This window comes from Schistocerca serialis, chromosome 2 (assembly GCF_023864345.2).
Source record: "Schistocerca serialis cubense isolate TAMUIC-IGC-003099 chromosome 2, iqSchSeri2.2, whole genome shotgun sequence".
NCBI lineage: Eukaryota > Metazoa > Arthropoda > Insecta > Orthoptera > Acrididae > Schistocerca > Schistocerca serialis.
The window spans coordinates 350,753,799-350,775,310 of NC_064639.1; the positions used below are offsets into that span (position 1 = coordinate 350,753,799).

Below are 21,512 nucleotides of genomic sequence, written 5' to 3' on the forward strand. Positions count from 1 at the left end.
TAGCAGAAAAGTGGCACCAGATGGAATCCTATGAGATCTATTCAAGGCTTTTGACTGTGTCAACCATGAAATTCTGCTAAATAAAGAAGACTATTATGGTTTAATTGTAATAATGCGGACATGGATTAAATCCTACTTTACAGACAGTGCCTCAAGGCTCAGTATTGCAACCCTTTCTATTACTTATATTTATAAATAACCTCCCACACTGCATCACATCAGTGAGCAAGTTTACCATATTTGCTGATGATTCTAGCTGACAAAGCAACAAACAACCAGGAAACATCTGTGAACAATGCATCTGATGACATTCTGAAATGTTTTAAATGTAGTGGACTCTCTCTAAATATTGAAAAGCTCATTATGTGCAGTTTCACATAGCACATAAAGAACTGGGGGATATAAATATAGGATGTAATGGACAACACATAAAGAAATCAACTCAGCTAAGTTCCTGAGTGTAGAAAAAAGCCTACATTCTGCAACATTTGCCTTATGTATGATTGCATCAACCTCACACAAGGAGGCCATAAGAGCTGCTTATTTCAGATATTTCCATGCACTTCTGGCTTACGGAATCATCTTTTGGGGCAACCAGACTTTGGCAAGAAGTTTTTATTGCACAGAAGAGAGCTATACCCATCATGAGTGGTGTGCAACCAAGCCACTCATGCAGGAATCTGTTTAGGGAACTACAGGCATTTACAATGATATCTCAGTAAATATACTCCCTTGTATGTTTCATTAATAAAAACCACTCTCTCTTCGAAACAGATAGTGAATATCATGGTAACAAGACAATGTCAAAAGAGAACTTTCACAGCAACCACTCAAACTATACCCTCGTATAGAAAGGAGTAAATTATACAGACATCAAAATTTATCCAGTGTCATCAAAAGTCTGGCTCCTGAAACACCAAAGTTCAAGAGCAAACTGAAGAAATACCTAATACAAAAGTCATTCTATTCAATTAATGAATTTTTTAGTGCATAGGGGCAAGTTTTTATTACAAAACTGAGTTAGCCATTCAATGTAAGCATAAATGTAAACTATATGTTGCTGTAGTGTTACATTGTTGCTCAAATACTTTGATATTGTTAATTTGAATGAGTACACATAAGTATTAATTCTGATGTATGCAATATGTTTTTATTTCTTCTGGTGTTCCATGTTGTTACTATAAGTCTTGTCACGAATTAACTATATTTTGTGCTGCTGTATTGTTAACACTAAAAATACTGACTCATTCCATATCCTTGCAACTCCATTGCTATCAGATTCAACAGAACTCACAACAAAATAAATAATAAATATTTTTTGTTTTTTAAATTAAAGTTCAAATTTATAATCAAAGTTTCACACATTCAAAAGTTTCTTCTGAAAACTGTATTTCTGAAATTTATTTTCATCAGTAGATAGCGCAATGCTTTTTACCCATTGTCATGTATGACAGCTGATTGAATTAATTTTTGCCTGCGCAGAAATATACATAACCTCCATTTTGGTTATGTTGTCATTTTGCGATTTTTTCTTTAACTAACATGTTTTCAATGAAATTAGTTATATTATTACAAACAGATAACAGATACCTAGACCCTGTAATAAATTTCAGTCCAGTTTCTATCATAAAGTATACTAGAGATCTGGGCCAAATGCTTCATTAGAGGAATGTTGCTTAATACCCCTCCCATACACATACATTTCAAGTTAGGGAATTTAAATTAGGTTACACTTTCATCTACAGCAATAGGTATACCTCTATGAATTTCTACAATGTAGGCAAAGATAGATTGCTAGTTCCCATAAAGAAGACCCTTCAAGTTGCAGACAGACACGGTTAAAAGACACTCACATGTAGGTTACAGCCACAGCCTCCTCCCCCCCCCCCCCCCCCCCCCAACACACACACACACACACACACAAGCTAGCACACCTCATGCACACATGGAAGGGGGAAGGGGGAAGGGGGAAGGGGGAAGGGGAAGGGGAAGGGGAAGGGGAAGGGGAAGGGGAAGGGGAAGGGGAAGGGGAAGGGGAAGGGGAAGGGATAGTAGTGTACGGGTGGGGAGAGAGATGAATGCTGTCTGGTGGAGTGCACAGGATGCACAGGTGCAGTGTCAGGATGTTTAGCGCAGAGAGGTGAAAGTACCGAGTGGGGAGTGAGACAAATGCTATCTGATGGAATGTGCAGGGACTAGACTCCAAAAGGCACAGTTTCAGTAAAAGATCCTTTTAGAATACTAGCATTTCGTCTTCCAAGTGTTTACAATTATTACGGAGTTTATATTTGTTTATATGTCAACAATAGAATTTAAGTAACAAAACAATTGTTGATTTCACCCTATGATGAAAGTTACTAACTAGGAATAGACTAAATAAATTAGAAAATCAATTACATACTTAATACTAAGCACAAAATCACATCTGGTGTTATATTCTTTAAAACAGATTATACTCGCATATGTTAATGGTAATCAGTTAAAAGTAAAAACATGCATTTTAAGGAGGCAGATGGCAAAACAACAGGGGAAGTAAAAATATCCCAGCTTGCTTCGTCACAACCTCCACTGAAAGAATTTCAGCATTCATTGACCAACACCTCCAACCAATTGCCCATAATCTAGCCTCCCACATGAAAGACACCAACCACTTCCTTCACTACTCTCCACCATCCCCAGCACTTTACTTCTTGGATCCCTACTCGTCACTGTTACTGCCATCTCCCTATACACCAGTATTACTCATGCCCATGGTCTTCCCAATGTCCTTCAGAATCCATATCCACAATCTCATTTCTCATACACCTTACTAACGTTATCCTAACCCACAATTACTTCTTACTTGAATGGAAGGTGCATAAACAAACCCACAGTAAAGCCACGGGCACCAGCATGGCACCCTCCTATGCCAACCTTTTTAAGGGCCATCTACAGGAGACCTTCCTACCCTCCCAGAACACTTGATTCCTACTCTAGTTCAGGTTCATTGATGGTTTCTTAACGATGTGGACCCAGGGCCGAGACACCCTATCTTCATTTCTTCACAAGCTCAACACCTCTCACATCTGCTTCATGTGGTCATCCTCAACCCAGTGTGCCACCTTCATAGATGTTGACCTCTTCCTCTCTGATGGCTCCAGTCACATTACATCCACCAACCAACAACACCACCTGCATTTTGAAAGCTGTGATCCTTTTTACACCTGAAAGTCCCTCCCAAATAGCCAGACTACCAACAGACGATGTATCTGCAGTTACTAAGCTCCCTTGATCACTATGCTGAAGATCTCACCAAGGCCTTCATAGACAGGCACTATCCTCAAGACATAGTCTGCAAAATGCTCTCCTGTGCCATTTCCCCTCACAACCCCAATCCTCTCACCACCCCCAAAAACCAGCCACAAAGGACTGTCTCAGATGTCATCCAGTACCACCCTGGACTAAAAAACTGAACCACATACTTTGTCAGGGCTTTGATTACCAATCATCTTGCCTTACCCTGAAATAGGGGACATTCTGTCTGAGATACTTCCTAAAGAGGTGTTCCAATGCCCACCCAACCACGACAACATCTAGTCCATTCGCATGCCACTCCCAATCCCAACCCCTACCCAAAAGAATCATATGCCTGTGGAAGGCCCAGGTGTAAGACCTGTCCAATCCACTGACCCAGAACTTCCCAGTCCAGTCCTGTCACAGGTTTATCCTACCCCATCAGGTGCCTGACCAGCTGTGAAAGAAGCCATGTCATTTACCAGTTCTGCTGCAATCATTGCACAACCTTTCATATTGGTATTACTACCAATCAGCTGCCCACTAGGATTTCAGTAGGTTGTGGGGCAGGGAGGTGGGGGATAAAAGAAACAAAAACTGAGAGTAGAGGTGGATGCATTGGCAGAGGAATGCAAATATACAGGGTGGGAGATGAGAATGAGGAAGAGATAATAGGACATAGGTGGTGGAAACTGTTGGGTGGAGGGTGTGGGGACAGTATGTTAACAAAGGTTGAGGCCAGGATAGTTACAGGAATGGAGAATGTGTTGTAAGGATAACTCCCATCTGATCAGTTCAGAAAAGCTGGTGGTGGAGGGAAGGATCCAAAGGCTTGGGTAGAGAAGCAGCCATTGAAATCAAGTGTGTTATGTTCACCTGCATTTTGTGCCACACAATGGTCTACTTTGTTCTTGGCCACAGTTTGGTGGTGGCCGTTGATCCTGGTGGACAGCTGGTTGGTAGTCATACAAATATAAAAGGTGTGCAGGGATTGCAGCAGATGTGGTAAATGACATGGCTGCTTTCACAAGTGGCCTGGCTCCTGATGGGGTAAGATAAACCTGTAACAGGACTGAAATATGAAGTGCTGCGTGGGTGGATTGGGCAGGTTTTGCAACCAGGTCTTCCACAGTGATACGATCCTTGCAGTGTAAGGTTGGGATTGGGAGTTCCATAGGGATGGATTAGGATGTTGTGGAGGTTGGGTGGACGACAGAATACCATTTAGGATGGGTGGGAATTAACTTGGGTATGGTGTCTCTCATTTCAGGGCATGATAATAGGTAATCAGAGACCTGGTGAAGGATTTGGTTTAGTTGTTCCAATCACAGGTGGTGCTGGAGGTTGAAGGGGACACTCCATTGTGGCTGGATTTTGAGGGTTTTGAGGGGAAATGGCATAGGCGATCCATTTGCGGTCTAGGTCTGAGGAAAAGTGCCTGTCTATGAAGGTTTTGGTGAGACCCTCAGCGTACTGACAAAGCGAGTTTTAGTCTCTGCAGATGTGCCATCCCTGGGTAGCCAGGCTATATGGGAGGGATTATTGGTGTGAAAGGGATGACAGCTGTCAAAATGCAGGTATTGTTGGTGACTGTGGGTGGACTGAGGTGCATATCAGAGAGAAAGAGGTCAACATCTAGGAAGCTGCTGGCACACTGGACTGAGGAGGAACACTTGAAGTGCATGTGAAAGAAGATATTGAGTTTGCAAAGGAATGATGACAGGGTGTCTTGGCCCTGGGTCCAGATCATGAAAATATCATAAATGAACCTGAACCAGACTAGGTAGTTGTTTTTGGGAGGCTAGGAAGGTTTCCTCTAGATGTCAAATAAAAAGGTTGGCAAAGGAGGGTGCCATGTAGTTGCCCATGGCTGTGACATTGATTTGTTTATACAACTTCCCTTCAAATGTGAAGTAGTTGTGGATTAGGGTAAAGTAAGTAAGGTGTATGAGGAACCAGGTAGTTGGTTTGGAGTCTGAAGGACTTTGGGAAAGGTAGGTCTCAATAGTGGTAAGACCAAGGGCATGACGGATTTTGGTGTATCGGGAGGTGGCATCAAAAGTGACAAGCAGACATCAAAGAGGTAGAGGGGTGGGGAAGGTGGAGAATCGGTGAAGAAAGTGGTTGGTGTCTTTGATGTGGGAGGCTATATTATGGGCGACTGACTGGAGGTGTTGGTCAATGAGGGCTGATATTCTTTCAGTGGGGGCACAACAATAAACCACAGTGGTGCGTTCAGGACTGTTGGGTCTGTGGATTTTGGGGAGCATGTATAAGATGGGTGTGTGGGATGTCATAGGGGTGAGGAGTGAAATGGACTCAGGGAAGATGTTCTGGCAAGAGCCTAAAGCCTTAAGCCCTTAAGCAGAGATTGGAGATTTTGTTGGACTTCTGGGCTGTGATCACTCTCACCAAGTTTATAGGTGTAGGAGTCAGACAATTGGTAGAGGCCTTCTGCAAGCTAGTCACTGTGATTCATCACAGCAGTGGTAGAATCTTTGTCTGCAGGTAGAATGATTAGGTCAGAATTTGTTTTGAGGTTGTGTATGGCTGTTCTTTCTTGTACTGAAACGTTGGTGTTCTGAGAAATGGCCTAGGGAAGGTTGGTGAGGTTAGAATTTTCTGGAAGACACCAGTAGATGGTTAGCAGGGTGCGTGAGTGGGAGGGGGGGGGGGGGGGGGGGGGGGGAAGGCAGGATCACTGTTGGATGGTGGTACATACTGGAAGAGGCAGGATTCAATGTTGTAATTAGGGTGGTTTTCATTGGAGGAATTGGCAGCAAATATGTGCTTCCATTGCAGGGATTGGGAGAAGGAGAGTAGGTCTTTGACAAGTCTAGCACGGTTAAATTTGGGTGTAGGGCTAAACGCAAGGCCTTTGAATAGGACTGAAACTTCTATGCAGCTGACGATTTGGTGGAAAGATTAACAACAGTGTTTTGGGAATGTTTTAGCTCTGGATTTGGTGGAGCATTGGTAGGGAGTTTTGGTAACATGGTGTGTTGAAAAGGTCAGCTAGGCCGGGTTTAGCTGCTATGAGGGGCAGACGAGGAGGAACATTGTGGATATGATAAGAGTTGGATAGTGGTGACTGAGGTAGCAGTAGGATGTCAGCAGGTTGGATAACTAATGAAGGTGGTGTCTGGAATGCTCCTCCAGGTGCTAGAGAGAAAGGGATTCAATTTCGGAGATGTGATGTACGGAGTAGAGATTGCAGAGTAATAGTATCTTGCAGAGGGAGCAAACGTGATTCTGGGATGCCTGTGCCATGAAGATGTGTGCTTGCAGCACCATGTTTGTGAGACCCAGGGATTGGTAGAATATGAAGAAGTGTAGGCCATTGTGAAAGGGGGGTGGGATCCAGAGAAAGGAATCTTTATGTTTAGGCCATTTCAGGGGATTCCATGGTTTAGGCAGTATTTGAGAAACAGGATGTGGGACTGGGTATTAGCCAGGCAAAGGAATACTTTTCTAAATTGGTGCAGAAAGATTGAGCAAGGGTCCATTGTGCCAGGAATAGTGCCAATCCCTCCAACCAAACCCATCCTAATAGCAACATTGAATGCTGCCTCTTCCATTCGTACCATCAGCCAACCATTATCCTCCCCCATTATCCTAACCAACCATTGGTCACCTTCCAGGAATTCTTTACATCCAACTTAGCCTCACCATCCTTCCCCATGTTCCTTCTTTGAAACACCAATCTTTCAGTACAAGAAAGAACAGTCATACACAACCTAAAAACTAATTCTGACCTAATCATCCGCTATCTGCAGACAAAGATCCACCACTGTAGTGCTGAATCACGGTGACTACCTGGCAGATGGTCTATGCCAATTGTCTGACTTCTCCACCTATAAACTTTTCCAGAGGTCCAACAAAATTCCAATCTCTGCTTAAGGCTTTACAACCTTCCCACATCATCTCCCCTGAATCGTTTTCCCTCCTCACCCCTATGACAACCCACACACCAACCTTCTACATGCTCCCCAAAGCCACAAATCCAACAATCCTGGATGCCCCATGGTGGCAGTTTATTGTACATTGTGATGATGTCATCTTCTTTTATTTCTTCATTTGTTGTCCTCGGTATCTGAAAAAATAGGGGGTGGAAGTGTAAATAATGTAGCCAACAGGCGCACATTTATGTTTCACAGTTGTTTACTTTCACTTTTCACAATCCGCATATACACATTTAAAATGGCCAGTGCACTATTGTTTAACTTTCGATAAGACTCATTAATAGTTTTCTGGCAAACATCCACAAACTGCTACATTAGTTTCCTACTGAACATCTATGAGCAGTAAAAACCTAACCACAAAGTTCACAGTTCTTGAAGAATAGAAAGGTATGTATGGAGCAGACACAGTCATTGTTTTAACACATGGCCTAATTGTATAACACTTATTTCATAGTTAAGTTGAAGAATTGTTGTTATTGTAACTGACACAGGGTTTCTCGTCTTAAACTCAGCCATGGACTGACTGTGTCTGGGTCAAAAATTGGGCCCTTATATGTCCACACAATAATAGGTGCTGAAACTACACATTGTTCAAAGTTAAATTTACAGAACTTACAGTTAAAACTTAATTCATTAAATTAACTGAATACTTTGAAAAAAAATGATTCTTTTTTCAGTTTCTCCTACTACAAGGGTTAAGCCAAATTATTTGTTTAAATCATGGAAATACCATATATACAAGTTACACAAACAATACTTTTGACAAAACTGTTAATTACTTTGCTTTACTTTGTTAATTACTTTGCTTTGTTAACATGTTTCCAACTAGAGCCAAATAGATCCTTTAAGAATAGTAGCATTTCATCTTCCAAGTGTTTACAATTATTACAGGGTTTATATTTGTTTATATGTCAACAATAAAATTTAAGATACGAAACAATTGTATCCAGGGATGGCGTATCTGCAGTACACCCTTGCTCAGTATGCTGAAGGTCTCACCAAGGCCTTCAAGGACAGGCACTATCCTCAAGACATAGCCTGCAAAATGCTCTCCCATGCCATTTCCCCTCACAACCCCAGTCCTCCCACCACCCCCAAAAACCAGCCACAAAGGAGTGTCTCCCTTGTCATCCAGTACCACCCTGGACTGGAAAAACTGAACCACATCCTTCGCCAGGGCTTTGATTACCAATCACCTTGCTTTACCCTGAAATAAGGAACTTTCTGTCTGAGATACTTCTCACCCCTCCTAAAGAGGTGTTCAAATGCCTACCCAACCTCCGCAATATCTAGTCCATCCCCATGCCACTCCCAATCCCAACCTCTCCCCAAAAGAATCATATGCCTGTGGAAAGCCCAGGTGTAAGACCTGCCCAATCCACTGACCCAGCACTTCTCATTCCAGTCCTGTCACATTTTTATCCTACCCCATCAGAGGCCTGACCAACTGTGAAAGCAGCCATAACATTTATCAGTTCTGCTGCAATCATTGCACAGCCTTTCATATTGTATGACTACCAACCATCTGTCCACCAAGATGAACAGCCACCACTGAACTGTGGCTGAGAACAAAGTAGACCACCCTGTGGCATAAAATGTGGTTGAACATAACATGCTTGACTTCAGTGGCTGCTTAACTACCTGGATCCTCCCCTCAACCACAAGCTTTTCTGAACTGTGCAGATGGAAGTTATCCTTAGAAAACAATCTCCATTCCTGTAGGTATCCTGGCCTCAACCTTTGGTAAGATACTGTCCCTACACCCTCCACCCAACTTTTTCCACCCCCTCTGCCCCATCATCTCCTCAGAAATCTTGTCTCTTACCCTATTTGCTTGCTCCCCTGTCTGCCAACCCAGCCACCCATCTTTTCCCACTCCTCTCCTTTTATCCCCACCTCTCTACCCCACAACCTCCTCATGCTGCACCTGTTGGTATTCTAGTCCTTGCAGACTCTGCCAGACAGTGTTTGTCTCTCTCGCCACCCATACGCTACTACCCCTTCCCCTTCCTTGCCGCTCCCAGATTGCTGCTTGCATTCCACATGATAGTTGCATTCTGGCCTGAGACACTAGAGATGGTAGTCATGTGTGTATGGGGTATGCTTGCTTGTGTGTATGAATGGTGTGTGTTTCTGATTTGTCCTCCCAGATTGTTGCTTGCATTCCACCTGATAGTTACATTCTGGCCTGGGATGCTAGAGTTGACTGTCATGTGTGTCTGAGGTGTACTTGCTTGTGTGTACAAATGGTGTGTGTTTCTGTTTCGCTGATGAAGACTGTGGACAAAAGCTTTGAGTAAGTGTCTTTTAATTGTGCCTGTCTGCAACTTAACATGTCACCTTTACAGTAAGTAGCAATCAATCTTTTCCCACATTGCTGATATTCCTACCTGAGGTTTCCATTGTTTGATCATACTAAATATAATGTGTTTTGACTAGATCATGTGGTGTAACACCTAAATTGCATATTTTTGTAATACAAAAAGATGACTTCATAATACTCCAAATATGAAATGTAAACGTACAACAGAGGCAAAGACAATGGTGGACAAAGTTCCATACAGAGAGGAAAGTTTTCAGTTTCTCAAAAATATGATATTTGTACCAAAACAAAATTATTTATCATAATACCTAAAGATTTTGAGTAAAAACACACACAGGTTACTTATTGTAATGCCAGGGCCAGTTTGAGAATATTTTTCCAAACAAGTGACTTGCCATTTGATGCCCCTCTCCTTTCTTTTCCTTTGTACATTCTCACCCATGTTGGTTTTTGCTATTAATTGTGATACATACTGTATACAAATCTTGCCTTGCCTTTCAGCTTTGCACCGAAGCAGCTGCCACTAATTGTGATACACCCTGTGTAGAAATCTTACAATTGTGGCACCTCTAGTGCTCTTCTCAGTTTGGCCCCCAAGCAGTGGCTTGTGTCACTTGGACCTCGAACAGGCCCTGCGTAATACAAAAATATATTACTTATCTCTTACTGCCAATGAAAATGCAATTTTTGCAACAAAATTAAATAGTCTGATTTATTTATCAGAGTACAGTAGAGTCCCATTAATCCGAAGTAATTGGGACTGAACCTTGTTCGGATTACCAATTTGTTCAGATTAGCCAGAATTATGGTGACGAGTTTCTAGAATGAAGTATACCAAGCAGATAAGTAGGAACACAATGGTAACAAATGGGAACAAGTGTGTGAACAATGACTCACTCTCACTCCCTGCCCTTGGTGTTGAGCATTGTGGATACATTTATAGTGTCTGAGGTCGGTGTGCTGCCAGTTGGCTCGCAAAGCACTTGGTTATGCTAGTCCTTGATTGCTGACACATTTAACAGATGTATTGTATTCATTCAGGTGTAGTGGTGTACACATTTTTGTCATGAGTTAAATGAAACATACGATGTTAACTCTCAAAGAAAAACTGAATGCTTTGAAGCAGATAGACAATGGCGAGAATGTATCTAAATTGGCAATGGAACTGGGTGTTGGTAAAGCAACCATTTGTGATTGGAAGAAGAACCGAGTGAAGCTTGAACAGTCCTGTGCAACATCTTTAGGTAAAACATTCGAAATTCAGCAGACTTTGAAACAGTCCCAGTATGATAAAGTGGATGAAGGCCTTTTCCTTTGGTTTATGCAGGAAAGAAATGGAAACTCCTTTGAGTGGAGAACTGTTTCAGGAGAAGGCTGCTTACCTGAAAGAATTAATGAATGGTGATGAGTCTTTTAGAGCAAGTACGGGATGGTTGGACAGATTCAAAAAATGTCATGGAATTCGTTAGCTAACAATTACTGGATAGGAGCTTTCTTCTGACCATGATGCAGTGAAGGAATACTTGGGTGAGTTTGAAAAAATGATAAGAGAGCGAAAGTATTCTCCCCAAAAAATTTATAACGCTGATGAGACTGGACTTAATTTGATGGCATAAAAAGCCTGGCATCAATGCTCCTGGTTTTAAAATGTGCAAAAATCGTGTGGCTTTATTAGCATGCAGCAATGCTGCTGGTAATTACAAGCTGCCTTTAATGCTGATCAGCAAATCTGCTAGGCCCAGAGCTTTTAAAAACTGCAACATGACATCCCTGCCTCTATATTATCACAACCAGAAGAATGCATGGATGGATGGTAAGCTGTTCAAAGAATAGTTTCATGACCAGTTTGTTCCCTCCATTTGAAGGTTTACTAAGGAAAGTCATTTGTCTCCCCAACCAATCCTTTCGATTGATAACATGCCATGTCACCCCAGCACTAAGGAATTATGTGATGGAGAAATTGTGGCGAAGTTTTTGCCGCCGAATGTTACACCACTTCTACAGCTGATGGACAAGGGCGTACTGCAAACATTAAAACTGACTTACAGAAAACAATTTTAAGAATGCTGATCCAAGATGATCGCATTCCTTTAGTGGACAAAATAAAAAATACCAACGTGAAGGATGTTGTTTATTGGGCCACTGAAGCATGACAGAATATTTCAGAAAATACTCTGAGAACATTGTGGAGAAAATTGTGGAGAAAACTATGGGCATCTATCGAATTTCAGGACAACCTAGTTGAAAATGAAGAGGAAAATCTATGACAAATAATACAGACAATCTCTGGATGTGAAGACATTAGTGTAGGAGGTGTAAATGAGTGGATGGCATTGAATGGGGCATGTGTGGAGGAGAACCTTACTGACACTGATTTAGTTGCTGCTGTGACTCAAGACTAGGAAGAAGTGGACTCCTGTGATGGAGCTGACAATAAACTTGAAAGCGACAAAGGTGAGCTGGTGCCACACATGGATGCAGCAGACGCCCTTGACCTTGCACTTCACTATTTGGAACAACAGCCCACTGCTACACCCTCTGATTTGATGTTTATGAGATGATAGCGCAACTATACATCTTATAACAGACTGTCTTTATTACACCAAAAAACAATGACTGAGTTTATGTTATCTAAAAAGTAGGTATAAAATGTCCGCTGTATTTAAGTAAGTTTGACAGCTTTTCTTTCATTGTTATGCATTGTTTAAACCTAATGTTTTCTTGCCAATTTTTCTAATACATGTTTACTGTACTGTGTAAATTAAAATAATGTGTATGTACAGCAGTTTACCACCCAATTTTCTATACTTAGACTAACATTTTTCATGTTCAGATTAACCAAACGATCGGATTACTGGGGCTCAGATTAGCAGGACTCTGCTGTATGTAAAGATTTGAAGTACAAAAAATGTGTCATTACTGTTTTAACTTCATTGTTCTACAAGATTTTTAAAAAAAATATTCATGGCTTGCATATTGGCACTATTGATATAACTTGCAGTTAAGCAGGACTTGTTTGTGAGTTTAGTTCAATGTTTGTACCTTTATCTGTTCCACATCTCGGAAAATTATCCATATTGATGGAACCTATGGAATATGATGAATGACTCAACATAAGTTGAGTTTCTCGAGAAGTGATTCTGTAGCTTACTAGCAATTGAAAACTTGGAGAAAATATCATTTTTTTATTACAGTGTTTAAAGTACAGAACCACTTATCTTTCAGAGGTTTCTTTAAGGATCTTGGAATTTTTACACTAACATTCCAGTACATTTACCCATTAATATTTTTTGTTACATATAATGAAAACCCCCATGCTACAAAACATAAGAATAACATGGTAGAATCAGGTTTCCAAATCTCTCTCCTATCATTAGGTATATGACCTATCTGAAATCTTCTGATGTGTCCCAGTCTCTTCCCTGCGTACAACCTTCTTTCATGAGACTTAATTCAAGTGATTATAATCATTAAATTGTGTTGAGATGAAACTTTTATCTGGTGGCTTACTCTTTCCCTGTGTTTCCTCAGTCCATGCTCTCCTTCTATTTTTCCTTCTCTATCTTTCCCTAAATTATTGGATGTAAGATCTGCCTGTTATATAAGCAACTGTTTTTTTTAGATAAACTCAAAGATGTTTCAGCACCTTTGTGCCCGCATCAGTATGTTTTGTTTATTCAGTTCTATAAAACGTAAAAAATTATTATAATGAAATTAGTCCCCAAAACAGTTTTTGTTTGTTGTCATTTGCTCTATTTTTTCCACATTATTTGGTTACATAGGACCCTTTATACATTATTGGGTATTGGTAGCTTGTCATCCACAATTAAATGGCATTACTCTGAGTTTGGCTTGTGAGTTGACAAATCACTTTATCTATAAACGTAATTTTGTTTCATACAAAGGTGCTGAATATGTTTGGGTTTATGTATATTATAAATAGTTGTTTGAGTAACAGGTGGGCCTGATGTCGAGCAATTCTGTGTGCAACATGGCTACTGGAAGAGCTGTAAAGACAAATGATGAATAATTCCTTTTCTTACTATTTAATTAAAGCCCTCCATCACATTCCAATTGACAGATTTCTTTTATCTCATCATGCATTATTTTTACCTCTTCATCAGCTACTGAGACAGTGGCCATATATATTTGTACTATTGTAGTGGGCTTTGGCTTTTTATCTATCTTAGATATGACAATGTCTTCACTTTCCCTTTCACAGTAGTTCATTCACAGTCCTATGTTCTTATTCATGGTTAGTCCTACTTATGCATTACCCATATCTGATTATACACTGAAACCACTGTACTCAATGGACCAGAAGTTCTGTTCTTCCTGGCACTGCACTACAATAATTGTCACTACATCTAACTTCAACTTATCCCATTCCCTTTTTAGATTCTATAATGTATCTAACTGATTAAGAATCTAACAATCCATGACCTGACCCATAGGACATCAGAATTTTTCCTAATGACAAGATCCTCCCACAGTTTCGAATCGGGGAGTGTTTTACTTCTGGAACATTTTACTCAAGAAGATGTCATCACCATTGATCCATATAGGTAAACTGCATGTCTCTGGGAATACAACAGCTGTAATTTTCCCTTTCTTCCAGCAGTTCACACTACAACTTAACAAAGTCATGTTGATTAATGTTATTAGGACAGGTAAGTCAGTCATCAGATGATTGCCCTGCATCTACTGGAAGAGCTGCTGCCTCTCTTAAGGAACCATATGTTAGTTTGGTCTTCCTGTGTCACTGAGTCATGTTAAGTTACCCCACTATGGCAAGGTCCATGGTTCATGAATGGACTAACCCAAGAATCAAAGCAGATATTCTGGTATTAAGCCATGAATTTTATTTAGGCATAGAGTTACTTGAGTTATATTATTAGCCTGGTGCAGGAAAGGTGTGAAGATAAATTTGAAAATGGTGCAGACCAGTTGCTATAAATCATATCTCTTTAAATTCAACAACTGAATAAGTTCTTACTGAATTATTATATGCTGAAAATGTTGATACTTTGGTTTTAAATATTTTCTTCAATCATCTTGAGCAGGAACTGCATGACACTTGATTATACAGATGCTAACCTCAGTTTTTGTTTACCCTCTTATCTAATGTAGGAAGATCTTTCTGGAGAACTTTACATTATCCTATGATATAAGTGACTGACATAAAAATGTGTAATTCAATGAATATTTTAAGATTACATAACAATGATGGGAAAACTATGTCACTTTTGAGAGATATGGTAGTCCCATACACAACTGCAGATACACACATCAAAAAAAGTTTTGCATCACCTCGGTTCCGAGAGTTCCAGAACCTGTACAGAAAATTTGAATAGAGATTAACATAAACATCATTTCTGCCCTTTTTATTGCTCATGAAAACCACACATTGCATGTTGAACCACCATACAGTGAGAACTTCAGAGGTGGTGGTCAAGATTGCTGTACACATCGGTAACTCTAATACCCAGTAGCACAGTTTCTTCCATTGATGCAAGCCTGTATTCATTGTGGCATACTGTCCACAAGTTCATCAAGGCACTGTTGGTCCAGATTGTCCCACTCCTCAATAGTGATTCATCACAGCTCATCAAAATGGTTGGTGGGTCATGTTGTCCATAAACAGCCCCTTTCAATCTATCCCAGGCATGTTTATAGTGTTCATGTATGGAGAACATGATGGCCACTGTAGTTGAGCAATGTTGTTATCCTGAAGGAAGTCATTCACAATATGTGCATGATGGGGGTGTGAATCATTGGCCATGAAGACAAATGCCTCGCCAATCTGCTGCCAATATGGTTGCACTATTGGTCGGAGGGAGGCATTTCCTTATCATACAGCCATTATTGTGCCTTCCATGACCACCAGCTGCGTACATTGGCCCCACATAATGCCACCCCAAAAAAGCAGGAAACCTCCACGTTGCTGCACTCGCTGGACAACACTGTAATCAAGGTGTTCAGCCTAACCGGGTTGCTTCCAAGCACATCTCTGACAATTGTCTGGTTGAAGGCATATGCGACACTCATCAGTGAAGAGAACGTGATGCCAATTCTGAGCAAGTCCATTCACCATGTTCTTGTGTCCATCTGTACCACACTGCATTGTGTCATGGTTGTAAAGATGGGCCTCACCATGGATGTCGGGAGTGAAGTTGCACATCATGCAGTCTATTATGCACAGTTTGAATCATAACACGATGTCCTGTGACTGCACGAAAAACATTATTCAACATGGTGGCATTGCTGTCAGGTTCCTCTGAGCCATAATCCATAGATAGCTGTCATCCAATGCAGTAGTAGCCCTTGGGCAGCCTGAGTGAGGCACGTCACTGACAGTTCTTGTCTCTCTGTATCTCCTCTGTGTCCAAACAACTTCACTTTGGTTCACTCCGAGAAGCCTGGACACTTCCCTTGTTTAGAGCCCTTCCTGGCATAAAGTAACATGTGGACATGATCAAACTGTGGTATTGATCATCTAGGCATGGTTGAACTACAGACAACATGAGCCGTGTACCTCCTTCCTGGTGGAATGACTGGAACTGATCAGCTGTCGGAACCCCTCCATCTAATAGGTGCTGCTCATGCATGGTTGTTTACATATTCAGCAGGTTTAGTGACATCTCTGAACAATCAAAGGGACTGTGTCTGTGATACTATATCCACTTCAGGAGTTCTGGGAACTGGGATGAATGCAAAACATCTTCTAATGTGAGTAGGTAGAAGTGAGACACTTTTTTATACAATCATTTCTTCTTACACAGGCTATATCATTGGTATTTTGGAGTATATATTTAATAGACCGTGAACTGGTATTTCCTAAAATTTTGGATCAGTGTTTTTCTGTTTGGTTAAACCATGGCCTCCATACAGTTAGCAGTGTGAGCGTATTTACTGAAATGTTTATAACATCTAACTGGTATACTATTTCACGACGGAAGGCTGTTTGGGGAATCACAGCAAGTCAAGTTGCTTATGCTATATGGTAAGTACTACATGAAAACTTCTGTTTCTTAATAACAAACATTTTTAGTAATCATTTATGGTTTTTAGTTGCTAGGTTCTGATCATGCTACAATTTTAATTACTCTGTTATTTAATAATATTTTGATAGCTCAACTGCATAGAAATTTAACATAACAGTAATATTAATATTTTGGAGCAGCCACAAGTTTTATACAACATTCCATTATTGACTTGTTTCACTCATCACATGCAAGCATCTTCAGAACTGTGGGAAATTACAGCATGTTACACCAGCATAAAATGAAATACAGCCTCAGATTCAACTCACAACCCAGTAACTCACATTTAGTAGCCAACAGCCACACATTAAATATATCTGAACATGTACATCTCTGACATTAGATATTAACTGGAGTAGGCTGACTGTGTTACACCTATTGTAAGCTCTATAATCAGGTAAATTCAAACAGTGGCGACTCGTTAATGTGCATTATGGGTGTTCACAAATTTTTAGTGTCAGATAAATGTGAGAGTGTGAAATTAACAGCATCTGCTTATAACACTAATGCTTATCAGTATATTTAAACTGCAGCCACTGCCACCAACAATAATAACAATAACAATAAAATAATAATAATAATAATAATAATAATAATAATAATATGCACAAATTGTCTCAAAAAAGAAAAAAACTGTTTTTGTGGAATTTTGTTATTTTGCACATAATGAATACAGTTTATGGCAACAACAAAATAATGTTTTAAGTTTAAGCTACTCTCTGTTCCACATTTTTGCAAAAGTGGGAGTTTACGCAATTTTTTATTTTTTCAGACAAATGTACACAATCCTCAGCATACATATTATTTAATGAATTACCTTCCAGGCCAAAAATCAAACATTAATTCTTACATTTCAACAAATTATGCTTATTATATGCCCCCGCAGGGGGCTCCCATCTGGGGAGTGTGTGGTTGGCAACCACACGGGCCCTTAGCTAAGCCTGGCATTACTTCCACTTACTTGTGTCAGTCTTCTCCTGTTTCCTTTCCTATCCGGCCTACCTTGGCCAACTCTTGGTTTCTTCGACCCCAAAGGTATTAGGTTTCCGAGGCCCAACGGTGTCTTTCACTTTCCTCTCTAGTATCTATTATCTATCCTTCGACCCAATGGCAAAGCGAGCAGAAGAAGGATCTTATATCCCAGGTTTTCAACGATTGTGGAGGCGGGAGAGGTCATGCCATACGAACTGGCTGTGAAGGCACAGCTCAGCCATCATTGAGCTTGTGGCAGTTCGTTGCAGTTCTGGTACCTGAAGTCACATGTCACATACATATGTGCCGTGATGAATTGTTTCAGAATCATAGTGTGTGGGTCACTTCCTCGCAAGCTGTAATCCACCTTAAACAAATTCACGCAAATGGCAATTTCTCCAGTCATTTTCTCTAAAGACCAATGGCGATGGGATAAGGGCGATTGTAGCAGGCTCTGAGTGAGGCTGGAAGCTACTAGTCTGGACCTGCACATTGGCGGCAGGTGTGTGATGATCACCTTCCTGAGAACCCGTGTGACTACTCAGGAATCCGGTCCTGCATCTGTGACTGAGCAGACCTATTTAGGATGACCGCTGCCCACCCTGAATGGGGAAGGCCCTAGAAAATGTGGGGTAAACATTGGAAGTCACACTTGAACCAGGCTGGGATTCCGCACCCAGTAGGTCACTCCTTATACTGTGGACGTAAACAAAAGAAGAATGAAATGGTTATGACAATAGGAACATGGAATGTCAGGACCCTCCTGGACGTGAACAATTACAGGCCAAAGAGAAGAACCGCTCTTATCACCCAAGAACTAGCCCGGCTAGGTATAGACATAGCTGCCTTGAGTGAGACAAGACTCTCAGGTGAGGGACACATTAGTGAGGTACGTTCAGGGTACACCACCTTCTGGAAGGGAAAGGATGCAGGAGAACCATGCATCCATGGTGCAGGATTTGCCGTAAAAACGAAAATAGTGAAAGATCTTCAACTTACACCTGTCTCAATTAATGAAAGACTGATGGCTCTTAGAGTACCCATTGGTTCAGACAGTTTCATCACCTTCATCTCTACATATGCTCCTACTTTAGACAGTGATGAAGACACAAAGAATCAGTTCTACCACCAACTGAACAGTACTCTCTCTAAGATACCCATTCAAGATAAATTAATTTTACTTGGTGATTTCAATGCCAGAGTGGGAAGGGACAACCGTTTTTGGAGAGACGTCATGGGTAAACAAGGGGTTGGAAACTGTAATGCAAATGGGTTGTTACTTCTTGGTCTATGTGCTGAGCATGAGCTTTTCATCTCCAATACCCAATTCCGCTTGCCTAACTGTTGTAAGACCACATGGATGCACCCACGCTCCAAACATTGGCATCTTATAGACTACGTTATTACTCGACAGCGTGACAAGAAAGACATTCTCATCACAAAAGCAGTACTAAACATCGATGAGTGCTGGACTGACCATAGACTTTTAGTCAGCCGTTTGAGAGTACCAAAGTATCGCAAGCCACGATCCCACTTATCAAACCCACCATGCAGAAAATTCAATATAAGCAACCTGAACAACAAAAACGTTCACTCACACTTCCAAGACATACTGTCTGAACAACTTCACAAAGCTCCAGCAACCACAGATGACGTCGAACAAGAATGGACCACATTAAAGAACATCATCAAAGAAACTGCTGAGAATGTTGTTGGTTTTAGTGCACGGAAAAGAAGTGACTGGTTTGATGACAACCATGGAGAAATCCAAACCATCATCAATGCGAAGCGGGATGCTTACATGTCCCTTGCTCAAGATCCGTTCTGCCCTGAAAAGAAAGCACACTTTCAAGAACTCAAGCAGAAATGTCAAAGTGAAATACAAGCAATCAAGAACAAATGGTGGCAACAGAAAGCCACAGAACTCCAAAATCTTTCCGATGCAAGGAACCTGCGTGGCTTCTACGCTGGTATTAAAGAGCTGTATGGACCTATCCGCTCCTCATCAGGAACACTGAAAGCTGCTGTCAACTCCACCATTCTTACTGAAAGTCAGGACATCTTAAATCGTTGGAAAGAGCACTTCAGCTCACTGTTAAACCGCCCTTCTACTGCCGCTGGAGATTTTCTCAAAAATGTCCCACAGCACCCTCCACAACCCTGGATGGCTCATCCTCCAACTTTTCAAGAATTTTGCAAGGCTCTCAAGAGTGTGAAACCTGGGAAGGCTCCTGGACCTGACACCATCCCAATGGAGCTTATTGAGGGTGGCGGCTTGCCTCTAAAAACTAGACTCTTCTCACTCATTCTATTAAGGTGGTGGTAGGAGGGTGCATAGGGCAAGTCTTGAAGCAAGGATGGTCACACGGGTAGGAGCCATTGGGTAGGGAGATGGGTGCAGAAGGAGCATAGTGTCTGACAAGAATATTTCAGAGATTGGGAGGGTGATGAAAAGCTATTCTAGGTGTGGTTGGAAAAATTTCAAACAGAATGGATCTCATTTCAGGGCATGACTTTAGAAATCATGGCACTGTTGACATAGCTGATTAACACATTCCAGACCAGGATAACACTGAGTCACCAATGGAGTGCTGTGAAGTTGTTTTGTGGAGGGATCAAAAATATCTGGATTGGACGTGATGGCCTGGAAAATCTGCTTTTAACTAGACTGGGGGTGTAATTATATGCAGTAAAGGCAGAGGTAAGAATGGTGGTGTATTGCTGTAAGGAGTCTGCATCCGAATAAATATGTTTGCCTCAAATGGCAAGGCTGTATGGGAGGGAATGTTTGACATGGAGAGGATGGCAACTGTCAAAATGTAAATATTGTTGTTTGTTGGTAGGTTTAATGTAGATGGATGTGTGTAACTGGCCTTTGGTGAGGACAAGATCAACATCAAGGGAAGTGGCATGGGATTCAGATTAGGACATGTGAAATTTAATTGGGAGAGGGTATTCCAAGATTCCAGAAATCTTAGCAGGTCGGCCTCACCATGAGACCATATGATAAAGATGTCATCAATGTATCTCAACCAAACCAGAGACTGAACACAAATGGATCCCAGGAAAGCCCCTTCCAAGCAACCCATGAAATGGCTAGCGCAGGAAGGAGCCATTCTAGTTCCCATGGTCGTACCCTTGATCTGTTTGTATGTCTGCTCCTCAAAGGTGAAGTAATTGTTGGTAAGTATAAAGTTGATTAAGGTGAGTAGGAAGGATGTCATAGGTTTGGAATCAGGTGGGTGCTGACTGAGGAAATGTTCAGCAGCAGACGAGTCATATACATCGGGGATGTTGGTACAGAGGGATATGGCATCAATGGAGGCAAGCAAGGTGTGTGGTGGGAGTGGGACAGTCACAGATTTCAGACAACCTAGGAAATGCTTGGTATGTTTGGGAGTTCTTGTACTATGGGTTGCAGGTGTTGATCAACTAAGGCAGATATACATTTGGTGGGTGATTTGAAGCCAGCAAGTATGGTATGGCCAGGATGACTGGATTTGTGGAGCTTAGGAAGAAGCTAAAAGGTGGGGGTGCGTGGTTTGGTTGGGGTGAGAAGTTCAATGGATTAAGGTGTTAGTCCTTGTGAGGGCCCTGAGGTTTTAAGGAGGGACTGCAAGTCAGTTTGAATCACAGGGATGCAATCTTGATGGCAGATGCTGTATGTGGAGGTGTCAGACAACTGACGTAGGCCTTCACTAGCATACTCCTTTTTGGTCAAGTTCTACAGTGATAGATCCTTTGTCTGCTGGGAGGATAATGATGGAGTCATCAGCTTTTAGGGAATGTAGGGCCTGGAGTTCTGCAGAGGACAGGTTAGAGTCATGTTGTAGGGACCTGAGGAAGGGTTGTGAGGCAATGCTGGACGTGAGGAATTCTCGAAAGGCTTGTAAGGGATGATTCTGAGGTAGTGGTGGTGGATCAAGTTGAGATCGTGGT

General features: G+C 41.4%; 1 protein-coding gene across 1 annotated transcript in view; it reads left to right on the forward strand.

Annotated features, from left to right (window-relative positions):
* Positions 1–21,512, forward strand: part of LOC126455975 (androgen-dependent TFPI-regulating protein-like) — a 62,932-nt gene that overhangs the window by 14,715 nt on the left and 26,705 nt on the right. The window contains exon 3 of the mRNA XM_050091732.1: positions 16,341–16,561. Coding sequence (XP_049947689.1) covers positions 16,341–16,561 — 221 coding nt within the window. The remainder of the gene's footprint in view (positions 1–16,340; positions 16,562–21,512) is intronic.